The sequence below is a fragment of the Colius striatus genome, chromosome 3, assembly GCF_028858725.1.
Source record: "Colius striatus isolate bColStr4 chromosome 3, bColStr4.1.hap1, whole genome shotgun sequence".
In the NCBI taxonomy this organism is placed as follows: Eukaryota; Metazoa; Chordata; class Aves; order Coliiformes; family Coliidae; genus Colius; species Colius striatus.
This window is the reverse complement of record NC_084761.1, coordinates 51,614,239-51,627,716: the sequence shown is the minus strand read 5'-3', so window position 1 is coordinate 51,627,716 and position 13,478 is coordinate 51,614,239. Positions and strand designations below refer to the sequence as shown.

General features: G+C 40.1%; 1 protein-coding gene across 4 annotated transcripts in view; it reads left to right on the top strand.

The window, feature by feature from the left end:
- Nucleotides 1-13,478, top strand: part of SH3D19 (SH3 domain containing 19) — a 91,858-nt gene that overhangs the window by 36,724 nt on the left and 41,656 nt on the right. For 3 of the 4 annotated variants that reach the window (XM_061993061.1, XM_061993062.1, XM_061993064.1), the window contains one exon: nucleotides 8,044-8,084. In XM_061993061.1, coding sequence (XP_061849045.1) covers nucleotides 8,044-8,084 — 41 coding nt within the window. Of the gene's footprint in view, nucleotides 1-7,559; nucleotides 7,612-8,043; nucleotides 8,085-13,478 lie in introns of those variants that run through there. The other variant, XM_061993063.1, reaches the window with a different exon arrangement.

Here is a 13,478-nt window from a genome sequence, read left to right as displayed (position 1 = left end):
TCAGTTTTCTTTATGCCTTTTGTGCATTTATGCCTTTGCCTTTATGCTCATCGTTCATGATTAAACCAGGTTTTATTCATCTGTGATGTCTATTACAAAGGTTCTGGAGTTCATTCAGCTACCAGATGGTATTTAATGTACAGAGATGTATGAAGCAAGCAAAATGTCCTGTCAGTGGCTAGCAGGGTGTTTTGATTTATTTTTTGAAATCATTGAATAGTTTGTATCAGACCTTAAAGATCACCTAGTTCCAACACCTTCATGCACACAGCTGCCGAGGAGGTGGTGAGTGCCTGTGCAGCAGTGTTGGACACAGCAGTGCTACACAACACACTAGCAGCGCTGGGGCTCATGACCTGCTGTCTGCAGGGGCCCAACCCTGCCCCCCATATCCCTCACAAACCCCTGGGATTTGCCAGCCTCCTGGATGTCCCATAGCCCCCAGGGTGCCTCTGACCCCTCCTATGCACCAGAGACTTCCCTTTTCCTGAGTGCTCCACAACTCCCTCCCCTGGGTGCCCCTCAGGGTCCCCTTGATGAGCACCCAACTCTCTCCCCCAGATTCCCGACCCTGTGGGTGTCACGTTACTGTCCTGGGCTCCCTCACAGCTTTCCCACAGGGTCTCCAACTGCCCATGTGCCTCATAACCCCCTGAGTACCCACAGCTTCCCCCATGCCTGCCTCAAACCCTCATGTGCCCCACAGTCCCCTCTCTCACTGCCTCTGACCCCATCTGGGACCTCTCTGGGGCTGAGGCTCCTCTTGGCACCCCAATGGAACTGAGCAGTGACTGTGGCCACATGCAGCACACTATCCCATGCACACTGAACACACAAAAACCCACAGCACACAGAGACCATACTCTGTGCACACATACACATACCACTTAAAGCACAACACATACACACTGCACACACACCCACTCCTACACACGCACACTTGCACAGCACAAGCACGCACAACACACAGAGTGCACACACACACGCTGCATGAACACACACACAGAAATGAGTCTTTTCTTGAGTTTAGATGAGATTTCATGTGTGTTAGCTTGTGGTTGTCACCTCTTGCCCTGTCTCTGGGCACCACTGAGAGGAGTGTGGCTGCCTTGTCTTTCATTCCTCCCCACCAGTTCTCAGCACACTGATAAGCTTCCCCTGCCGAGTCTTCTCCAGGCTGAACGATCCCAACTCTCTCAGCCTTTACTCTTATGAGATGTGCTCCAGTCCTTCCTCACCATCAACTCTTTGCTTGTCTCTCTCCAGTATGTTTCTGTTTCTCTTGTACTGGGGAGGCCATCATTAGACCATTTCCAGGCAGCAGTCAGCAAATCTGTAATAGCAACAAGTAGGAAAAGCCAGCATATGGGGCTGGTGCCTGGAAATGAAGGAAGGATTTTTGCATTTTAATGATCCATTGCACTGATTTCTTAATTCCTTTCTTGTTTAGGTACCTTCACATCTGGCCTGTCACAGCCAAAAGTAAAGCCCCAGGTCTGTGGTTGCTTCTGCCTTCTAACAGCACAGAGAGACAGCAACTGCCACCTCTGTTTTGTGGGTGGAAGTTCAGTGGCTTTCCTGAGGTCACAGAGAAAGTCTGAGTTCAAGCCTCTCACACCCTATTTAATGGCCTCCCTTCCCATTTGGGTGTTTTTCTCTGGAGAAAGAAACCCTGTCAGTCTGGCCTTTTCTTGATAATCACCTTATTCTTTGCTTTCAGCTGTACGTCTTTCACGTTGCAGTGTGTCCTGCACAGTGTGTGCAGCTCAGCATAGGCTGCATTACAATAGGCAACCAAACCATTCCCCAGTCAGCACTATATTCCACCAAGAGAGCAACAATGAGTGTTCTGGATACTGGCCCAAAGCCAGTGTCCGAGTCATACCTGTTCATATGTCATGCCTGGAGTTTGCTCTGGCAGTGGTCAGGCTGCTCCTCTCACCTGCTGTATTAATTCCTCAGCCAGGAACTGGGCTGTTGCTTGTGTAGTATGTGCCCAGGAAGCAAATAATGCTCGCTCACACGCTTCACCATGGCTCACAGGCTTGCTCGAATATTATACTTTAGGTTGTATTAATGTTACTGCAAATAGCTGAAAAAAAGAACCATTCTTCAGAAATAAGCTTTGTTTCATTTTTTAACTGTAGACACAGTACACTGTCATCTTTCACTATTTGCAATAGCAGCAGACTTCAATGGTAAAGAATTTCCATCAGAAAAAGCTTCAATTTAGAGCTAAGTTATTCTATATGAAAGAGCTGGCTTTTGCCTTTAGATTTTTAACCCTTACTTCTGTGTCTGAATATCATGCCAGCTGGGCCCAAATATGTTGTCACTATCACTATGAGAATTTAATGATACTTGCATTAACATTTACAACGCTGCATTGCTGTTACGCTGTTGTTAAAATTATAGGTGCATTCTACTGCTAGAACTATTTACTACCATAGTTAAATTATTATTAAAACTTAAATACTACTTACTAATTTTATTAAAAACATCCTAGCAGGGCTATCACAACATTGAGTAAATATACACTGACAGATGGCATAGAGCAGAATCTTTTTATCTGATAGAGGAGGGCCAAAGTTGTCAGTAAGCAGAGCCTTCAGTTCTTGTAATGTATGTTTTATTGGGAGCTGACATCAGTAAATATACAATGAAGACAGAATAACTTGAATCACGCTCTGTGCATTTGCTTTCCTGGAATGCATGTGATCATGCAGTCATCTTCAGGAGCAAGCTCAGGTTGTCTGAAAGAAAATGGTAGGGCAAATCTATCTAGCATGTCTGTAGGTCTGGAACAGGAAGGAGTTCATTCAGAACAAGCTGAGGGACTCGGATTCAACAAAAAAAAATGGGAGATGTTTCAGCTTCAGGGTCTAAACTGGACATTATTAAGTGTGGAAGCTGTTGCAACCTCATGACTCCTAGTTTGCCACGAAAATTAGAGAGTGAAATGTTATCATTTGCTGCCATGATCTGCTTTGACTTCCTGCCTGTTTTTTGCCTTAAAATTGAAGGTTTGATTGCTGAAATGTGATCCTCAAGGATGACAGTGACAAGCACATGAATATGCAATAAGTGGTGGAAGAAACAGCTAGAGAGCAATTCCTGAAAAAATTTCCTATGTTGATCAACAGGAGCTGTTTTAGTTAGATGAGCGGGTCGTTTTTAGTTTCTGCTTAGCTCCATCCTTGCTGTCCAGCTAGTGGGAAGTTGCAGTTGTGGCGTTTGTTAAGTGATGCAGAAATAGACATCCTCAGCATCGTGAAGAGGATTGAATTGTCACTGGGCTTCATTACTGGTTCAGGATTACTTGCTTTTGGGGCTGAGCCTAAGAGAGAAGTGAAGTTGTACCAGGGTGAGTCTGATTTCACATAGATGACCAGATCTGGCCTATTAATCATGTGATGTTTTAGGTGAATGGGTCTTTATTAGCCTCCTGTACCCATGACTTAGCAGAGAATGTGAGAGTGCATCTTCATTTTGTGGAGAGGACACTGTGGTGGCAGACTGCTGCCAGTTGCTTTTTTCTGGTGTTTGTGTCATTTCTCAGTAAACCAATCTGGATGACCAGCACTAACAGCAGAAAAAGGAAAAGAAAGAAAGAGTGGATCAACTGGTACTGAAGGGTGAGAACAGCTGACCCCAGGCATAAGGCATGGCCAGCACTTGGTGAGTTGCTGTCAGATTAGCCGCAGAGTCCCGAACTTTGGTGAGGTTTGTTTTTATGAGTAGAGACTGAGCTGCTTGCCCCAAAACTGCCACTGGCTTCACCAAGTGCCCATTCCCACTGCTTCTGCAGTGTCACCCTGGTGCTTGTGTGGCTTTGCAGCTAGTTGGGGCAGTCAGTTTGTCTGGCTGAAAACTAATTGGGATGCTTGGGATGGGATGGTTTGTTATTAGAAAAATCACTCGGCTGATCCAGCAGACTTGTGGCCATGTCAGCATGAACACAAGAGAACTGGTGGAGGTCGTGAGTGTGGGGAAGGTGAGACTACTGGCTGTACAGTCTCCACTTCTCTTACGCTAATGGGGAAACTGCTCCCAGAGTCCATGAGTCATGCAGTCTAATTCACACATATCAGTTGCCGGGCTGGGAGTCCTCTGCAGTGGAAGCATTGAAGAGTCTGGATGTATTTTCAGGGTGGAGTCACATAATCCACAGGATTGGTACAGTTTTGTCTACTGCATCCTAGTCATGAAGATAGGCTAGCTATGACTCTTCTGTCCTGACTTTGGGAGCTTTTTGATCTAACTGATAGGTTTCTCTTTGGCCCACTATTAGAGTGGTGGTAAGTCTGACCTTTTGCACCACCCTGTGACTCAGTCTGTAGTGAAATCATTTAGGTGGCATTTTAAACATTTTGTGTTTGGAATAGTGTCTTTTAATAAGTTTTTTAAATGTTACAGGATAATGTAACCAGCACACTGATGAACAGTTTACAGCTCTTTGCCCAGTCTACTTTGTGGCAATTTTATTTCTTCCATACACAGATCTAAAATATGTTTTTGAAGTGTTTTCCTCAAGTGTTTATATTTAGAAAACCTATCCTTGAAACCCAGAATAAAGCCTGCCAGGATGAGTGAGTAGGTGTTTAACAACTTCAAACACGCCACTTCAGATTCTTTATCTTTCAGCAGTGGTGACCCTTGGGACCCTTTTCATGTTACTGCTGACTGAAAGTACCTAACTGCTTTCCACATAGCAGGCACAGCAGCTTACCGATGCCCTCTAAACCTTTTGAGCGGGTATGTTTGGGTGTGTAGAGAGCCTAACGGAGGTGGGCTAGTTCCCTCTTTTGAGGGGCTGGCAAGTGAAGCTCCGCAAGGCAGAAAATGAAACAAAGACTGTGTTTTAAGTTAACAGTGAGCAAGTTCTAGGATAAATGTGCAGATGTCAGAGGAGTTGCTCTGGTTGTCTACTGCTGCATGCTAAATCATATGGGGGAGAATGGATGGATGGATAGTTTACGTCTTTACTTATTCCATATTAGGTCTAGCTGGAATGGTGTTGGAGCTAAGGTTTATCAGTCTTTAATGCTCTGAAACTTCCTGTTGTCTGCATTGTTTTCTCCCAGCAATATAAGTTTGGATTTGCTTATGCACATTACAGGGCCACACAGGAGCTGCTGCCCTGTACCCTCAGGGCCTAGTTATTGTCACACTGTCCCTTCAAGTGTTCAGATGTAACTGTCCGGGGAGTTACTGGGACTAGGATCAGAGGTCACCAGTGGATCAAATCTCTTCACACTGTTTTTCCTTTACAAGTGTGTTTGTGGGGATTTTGTGTGCACCATGGTTTCTTGTGCCTTGTGGACATGAGGAGGTGGTAGGAAAGAGGCAGGGACTCCATACAGTAATTATTGCAGCTCTTACCTCATCAAATAGGAGAATTAAATTTGATTTGGTTATGTTAATTATTTGGATAGCTTGGGAGAAAATGTGTCAAAATGTGTCTGTGGAACAAAGAAAGATATTAGTAACCTTATCTCTTCCCTCTTTATGAGGAAGGACAAGAGACCAGAAATTGTTGCCTGTAGAAGAGGGAGTAGGGGATTAGCTCAGCATAAGATATGGGCAAAATCCTCAGCTGCCCCCACAACAGGATCTTATTTAAATCAGTGGAGTTTAGCATGTAACAATGGTATGGAGTTTGCAGTTCCTGTACGTGGCTTCATGGGAGGAAAAAAAAAAATCTGCATCCACTCCCATTTCCATGTTTTTAAAAGGCTTAAATAATTGTAAGGGAAAAGTGAATCAAACTATCCTGGGAGTAGGAAATGTACTGCTTTGCCAGAAGGTTGTTGATGGGTGACCTGTTAATGGAAATTGCAAAAGAAAAACTATCTGCTAACAGCTTGTTTTGCTTGTGAGCTCATAAATTTTCCAACAGAACCATGTTATCCTGGGTTCTAAATTACATGGATAGTTGCACACTTGAACTGCCTTGCTCTTGATATATCCATACTTCTATTTCATAGGGTTGGTTTCATGGAAGATTTTGCTTCTTTGTATTTTTATTTTAAAATCATTTTCTATACTCTTTTGGTACTCACATGGCATGGAATACTTGGCTTTTGCCTACATGATGGCTCCCATGATTTCTAGCTAAAAGTAGCTGCTCGTATCTGAAAGTGCTGATCAGATTCTGTGGCAAATTGCAACATGTCAAAGGGCTCTTGCCAGCAGAAGAACTTGTTCCTTCTGGTTCTTACTGGTACTGGAATATGCATACTTCATAGATTTCCTACTTTCCTGCTATAAAGCTTAAGTAAATCTTCAATTTTGAATATATAAAAGGTTTTGCTACTCCAGAATATTTCAGATTCATGTTACCAGACTTCAGTCTCCTTCCTGTCTGATATTAGTTATTCACAACAATGAAAGCAGAAGAATAAAGCTGAAAAAAAAGGACATCCAAAATAAGGAGACTTGAGTTACAAGGAATTAGGGGTCTGGGGTACATCTAGGAGGAACATACAACTCAAAGTGTTTCTTAAAGATAAGGCTGTATTATGGTGGAATATTTTGAAGGAAAACTACACTCCTTTTCTGCTGAGAATGCACAGTAAAATTTGACTGATATAAATGTTTTCTAACACAGCTTTTCTAGCTATGTGGATAGGGGCCAAGCCACATTTAAACTGTTTCTGAAACCAGACAAATAGGCATTGTTTATCCTAGACTAGCCAAAATATTTCAGAAAATGTTCGGTCAGATCAACATTCATTTCTAGTCTTAATTAGTTTTCAGAATGACTGTAGATAGAGGACATTTTTCATCCATGTCCTTTTTGACTGTCTCTTTCTTCTCTCTTCCAAATCCACTTATTCTTCTTCCCACTGGAGTAATTGCAGTCATCAGCAATGGCATGAAAGTGCATGTGGAGCTAAACCAAGCCTTGACAGAGTTGGTGTGCCTCATGCCTGCTGCAGGCAGAGGGAGAGCAGTGTTCAAACAATAATGCCCTCCTGTACTAACATTCCTGATGTTATACTGTTGATGAAGGCAGTGGTGGAAGGTTTCCAGAAAAGTCTTGATTAGTGCACCTTTCTCTTGTAATTAAGATAACATACTAATTTGAATCAGAAATAGTGTGTTTATTTTCAGCCTTTACAAAGATTATTCAGCACTTCCAGAAGCTTCTCACCAACAACTCTTTTTTACCTCTTGTGCTTTAAAAAAAAAAAAGAAAAGAAAAAAAAAAAGAGTAAAAAATAGTTGTTTTCTGAAGTAGTTGTGTGATTTGGGTTTGTTTTTTTTGCTCCTCTGTAGCTTTCCATAAGTATCGTATTATTAATACCATCTTGAGGAGTTATTAACACTTCTTCAAGTTAGCAACACTTTCAAATGATAATCCTGAATTTTAATTTTTATCTTCAAAAATAGTGAGGACTGCTACATATCTGTTAACTACAACCTTCAGAAGAGAGGCATTAGAAACCTTGGTCTTACCAAGAAAGTAGATGAGTTGGCAAAAGGAAACATTTTTCTGTCTCTGTGTATAAACACATTTTTGGTCATGTTGTTTTTCCTGTCTAACCCCACCCACCAAGTTATTACTGAAAAATGCAATCTTAACTGAAAGGGAAGAGAAGTTGTGAAGTAAGTAATTGTTAAAAATATTTAGCAAAGGGGTTGTAGGTTGTTTCTTGGCTATTTAAGTTTTATTTATTTACAAGAGCGTTGTCATTAAGTGTTTATAATCTGAGAATATGCACACCCACGTGGACTCTTCTCTAAGCTTTCCTGTCAAGTGAGACAGAATGTGAACTTCAACATAGAACTGAGAGAAAAAATGGTTTTAATAATTGTCGTTTTGTCTTTGCAAAGTCTTTCAGCTAAGCTGTAACCTGGTTTTCATTAGAAGGGGTTGGATATGGTTGTATACTCAGAAGTTTTTGACAAGTTTCTGTAAGATAACAACCTAGGGGGAAAATGCACTTGGCAAACCCTTTACAATGTATGAGAAATTTCTGCATGATTTTAGCTGTTTTGACACATTAACCACATTGTAATTTTTTTTTCTTCGTTAAGCCAAGGACCTTTGTCATCCATAAGAGCAGCAATCAAGAGATGTAAGTCTACTTTTCCTATTTTTTGAGAAACATAATACTGTAAGATGTCTATGTTTTTGTTTTTAGTAACTATTTAACTTTGTGTGTGAAAATGAAATAGCTAGCAGGTTTTTGGGGGGCTATAATTTCTTTGTCACTCTTTTTTGCTTTACATTAAACAGTCTTTTTAGTTTGCTGATAGACTGCTCCTTCTTGCCAGTTACTAACATCTTCTTATTTATGCACTAATGCATTTGTGCACAGATGTAATCCATCTCTGAAGATTTGGGTTATACGTGCCAAATTCGTAGTTCACTTGACAAAACAGAAGATATTTCTATTTTAGTAGAAATCTACAACAACTGCCCGTTGATTATACTGGGTACAGGATTACACTCATGCACTGGGGTCATTTTGGAATACAAAATCCTTGGTTTATTTAGCTGCATCTTCCAAAGTATTTTACGCTGTTTCTTTCTTCTGCTTTTCATTTTTATTTCCTTTCTGTTCATGATTTCAATTCCATATTAACGAAACAACCCTCAGGATACTGCTATGGGAAAAAATAAATTAGTGTATGTGCTACTGATTTGTTTCTCCTGGACCTATTAGTCAGGGGTTTATTAGTAAAGATTAGGTTAGAGGTAGTCAAAGAGTATTGTGAAAGCTTTATTCAGAGCAAGTCTACATGATGCTGTAGTTAAAATGCAGCACTTCATCCATGCTGTTGCTGCCATAGATAGAAAACTGGAAAACAGAGAGCACCACGTTACAGAGGACCTTTTGTGGTGGAGTCAGAAATTGATTCAGACTACTTAAGCCCTAGTGCCTAAAAAACTGTTGCAAAGATCATTAAACAATTGATATCTATGGCTTTGAATATATAACAGCAAGTGGTACTTTATTTTGAGGTACAATCAAGTAAAAAAGTCTAGTTGAGAAGCCCTGGTCTGTGTGTTATAACATTACACTTAATAATATGTAAATAGCTGTATGATGAAATGTAAGTATCGTGTAAATTACTCAGATAATAAGCTAGAAAAAATCTCCATGGACATATCAAGGCATTGTATATTAAACCATAGTTCTTTGTATGCCTATAACCATACCTATGGATGGACCTAAATTATGAATGGACCCTGAGTAATTCCTAAGTCCTCTTGCCATTAATCTGGAAAAAAAGTATAGTATTCTCTGGAAAAGTGTTTCTTAATCATAGCTTCTGTGGGGTGTTTATCTCTAACTTTCAAGAATCGTGATCAGTATGTGCAAGATTTCAACTTTGCAGCCTGTAGACAATGCTTTATATGACTTTGGGTCACTAAGTCTCTCCCTGTCTTGTTGCCAAAGAAGAAATGGGTTTATTTTCTTTTCAGACACTCTGACTACAAGTCTGTATAGAAAGATAGTAACTTTTTTGTTTCAGTTGTTTGACAGCTCAGTACAATTCAGAGAAGTGAGCTCAACATGCTTGAAGAAAGCAAGTATGTGAACATGAAATGTGCTTGGGAGTAATTTTTTAATATCAACTCTTCAAAAGTTATCCCTAGATTTTTAGTGATGGTCTCAGGATACACCACTAAATCCAGCTCTGACTGAAATCAAAGTATTTCCATTGATGCCAGTGCAGCAACATGCACAAGAATGCCAAAGAAAGTAAAAAGGGGCAAGCCAAGTACTGCTGTAGTGAGACAAAGAAGAATGTTTTTGCTTGCTTCTCCGCTCATCCAAAATAGGATACTGTTAAGTATCAGGGCTACAGAAGCAGATCTGCTGCACTAATACATTGGAAGAACCTGCAAGCTTGTTCCATTCTCATTCTGTCCTAAGCAAATACATAGCTGAATGAGGGATGTGTAACAGCTTGTATGCACTCTGAGGCTGTGGCTTCCCATTTGGCAGTTTTGCAGCCATTTTTGGCTGAGGATTTTGTTTGCTTTTCATTTTTATTTTGTTTTGCTTGGGGGCTTCCTAGGTTCTTTTGGCTCACACTTTTTCCCAACCAGATCAATTCTGTGACCTCATTCTCTCCCCATCTGCACAAACATTTGGGCTGGCATAATGCAGGGAATGGTGTAGAGGCAGAAACATACAGCCCAAGGAAAGGTGTAGGAAGAAGTGCCTTCATAAATCATTATTGTCAAATTTGAGTGAAACTACAGGCTTGCTTGAAGGGTGTAGTTAATGCAGATTTTATTCAGCAGCAATGCCAGCCTCTGTGGTGCCCAGCAGTTTCATCAGCTGGGAAAAGGGTATTTGATGTCACTTAGTGCAGGAAGAGAAATCCCTGTTGCCCCTCTAGGTTGTTTTTGATCAGTTCCCTCACTGAAGTTGCACAGATTAAGAATGGGAGATAGGAAACAGAGGCAAGAAACAGAGACTGCTGCTGGGGATGGCATGTGGCTTTTTCTGTGCTGCCAGTGGTCAGAGCCCCAGGTGAGCAGGTTCAGAGAGATAAAATGGACAAAAACTGTACAGAAAGTGCTTAATTTTTATTTTAGTACTCTGAACTGTGGGGTTGTATGAGTGCTAATGTTCGTTCAAGAGGGGACAAAAGTCTACATTTAGAAGGGGAATTGGGCATCAGCATCTCTTTTAGCTACATTCAAGCATTAAATCAGACCAGCTCTAACGAGACACCTTTCATTTCCCTGAGGTGCCTGGAAACAGAACTAGAAGGAAAGGAGCAAGACCTCCCCCTTGTGCCAAGAAATAGTTCAGGAGAAAGCTTCAATTCTCCTGCTTCAGAGATGCACGAAAATTTCCAGTTGGTTAGAACCTCTGCCTCTGCAGCAATACTCTAATCAGTTCTTCAGTGAAATCAGAGGGTCTTTCCTGGTTTTTGGCTTGAGGATTTCCTGATCATTTTAGTGTTCCCTGAAGAAGAGCCTCTGCACTTACGTGACACGTTGGTATTGCAGTAGACTACAAGTGTGGCCTCTTCAATGGGACCGTTCTCTCAGCTTTTCTAGTGTGTTACTTTGTAGGTAAGGGAAGGAATGTTTAACTACTTCTTGAGGCTCTGCTTGAGATACTGTCATGAATAGCTTTTATTCCTAGGCAGGTATATAGTGAGAATAAATTCTCAGTCTAATAGTCTACATATTTCATAGGATTTATAGTAGAAATGTCTAGCCTACTGTTAGAGAAGCATTGAAAGAAGCTGTGTTTTCAAATATTAGTACATGTCCTTATTGTAGATAGTAGTAGTAGTATTTTAAAACCTTTTAAGAGTAGTTAATATGAATTAACTGAAATAGTTAATTGGTGAGGTCATATTTACTTACAGCTGCTGGAAGGGACAATACATAAAAATAGTTCATTTCCCATGAGGCTTGGGCTATTTGGGGCTATGATCCCAATCTTTAATTCAAAATGAAATTTGCTTTTAAAACGCTCTGCAATTACAAAACTGTTCATTATTTCATACAGACTTGCTAGTGGAAACATATGAATATTATTATGCAGGGTCTATATTGTGGAAGCACTCCGCGCTCACAGCAGGATGCTGTGACACCGATCCTTGAATGAACTTTGTATTTGCCTTAAAAGATTGCCTTAAAGACTGTAAATTCTAGCTCAGCCCCCTGTTACAAAGACTCAAAAGTGCATGTCAGACATCTGTTGCTACCAGCTTATCTGTAGCATTGCAATTAATGGTTTTGTGGTATACTGGTAGTGGTACTTACACAGGCATCTTGATAGCTTAAAGGGCCCCCTGCACCATAATCTGTATATTTCAAATACAAATGACATATGAAGTACACTTGAAAATAGTACCCAAATTTGAAACTGGAGAGGAAAAACCCCTTTACCACTGCATGTTCAAAGTAATTCGATAAAGCCTGCTAAATAGTGCTTGTAAGAAATATGTACAGAAAAAAGAATCTGTAAGTCACTGGTCTGTCCTATCTACAGTGGTATTATTAATCCTTTACTTGCTTAAAATTTATTTTACTCGGTTAAAAACATTTTGATGCCTCATTGATGCCAATGGAATCATTGACAATATGATGAGTTGAGTTGACATTTTTTTCTTTCCCCTCAGACTAGTTAAGTTATAAGATGAAAAAGTATGGATTTTATGGGGATTTTTTCCTCTCCCACCTTTTCTGTACCTTTTATTTAAATACCACTAAGCATATACTTCTGGAAATGTCAACAATCTCACTCTGAGGCTTTCATAGTATAGAAGTTGAAGAGCCAGCTGTCTTCAGTTGTCACTGTGTAAACCAGCACTGTAATACCTTTCCATTGACTCCCCTGATGGAAGAAAGAAGGAGTGTTTTAAGTCTTAAAGCTGTCATAATTTGAAATGGGGGGAAAAACTAATAGCATGCTTTTTCAAGGGAATCCACAAAGGGAATGAATAGACTTACAGGATCAAAAGGCCTTAAGGACAGAAAAATGGCTGCAGGATTTTTTTCCTTTGTCTTTAAATCAGGTGTGTGCTGTATTTTAAAAATTCATGTCTTCTCTCATATGCTTTTTAATTTGAATTGATTTCTTTGAAATGGTAAAGGAATAAAAGCTGTGCAAGTCTACAGGCAATGATTATTTAGAAAGTTTGTATTTTCCCTAGCATTTCTGGAACTTCAGGGAATACGTGAAAGCAGAAGATGCAGTAGCTTTCACCTGTGCTCCTACTGTGGATTTAAGAGTTTCCAAAACAAAAGATGTGTGGTTGTAACAAAAATGTGACAGCAAAAAGAGGGTAGCAGTTGATGGAAGGATGCAAGAACTTTGTCATTGTCCTTAAAAAATAAATGTTAAATGTTTGTGTACATGGAGGTAGCTTGATTCCTTCAATGCCTGGGAGTTTGTTGGGTTTTTTTCAAACAGAATGAGCACATTCTGAAGATATATTTGATGGCTTGGATATTAGCCTTTTTGAAGAGACTTCTTTGTATCTACTAGTAAAGTTGGTTTTATAAAAATATTTAAAATGTGTAGGTTTTAAATGAGTTTACTTATTTCACTTGAAATTTGGAGTTTGATGGATTACATACATGCCTCACAAGGCTTTTTTGCTTATGTTAAGAATGGGAAAGGTATTTCAGATTTTGTTTAGGTCTTGCTTATTTGTATTAATAACTTTAATGGACAGAAGTACATTCAGAGTCTCACAGGACAAAGCAACATGTAGAATTTGTCTAGAAATAAGGAAAGAATGAAAGAATTTGACAGGTTTTACTTCCCCCATTAATTAGCTTTTATTTCTAATGTCCTTATCATCGTAATTGAGCTATACCCTGAGCAGTTGTATTGAATACCTTTACCAAATGAACACTTTTTTCCAGCTACTTTGCAAAAGTTATCTTCAGATTGGTTGGTTTTGGTCAGTCTGTTTTTTTTAACTGTTTGTATTGGATCAATGATGTGTTCAGATCGCTGCAGAAGAAAGTGAAGGTGTGG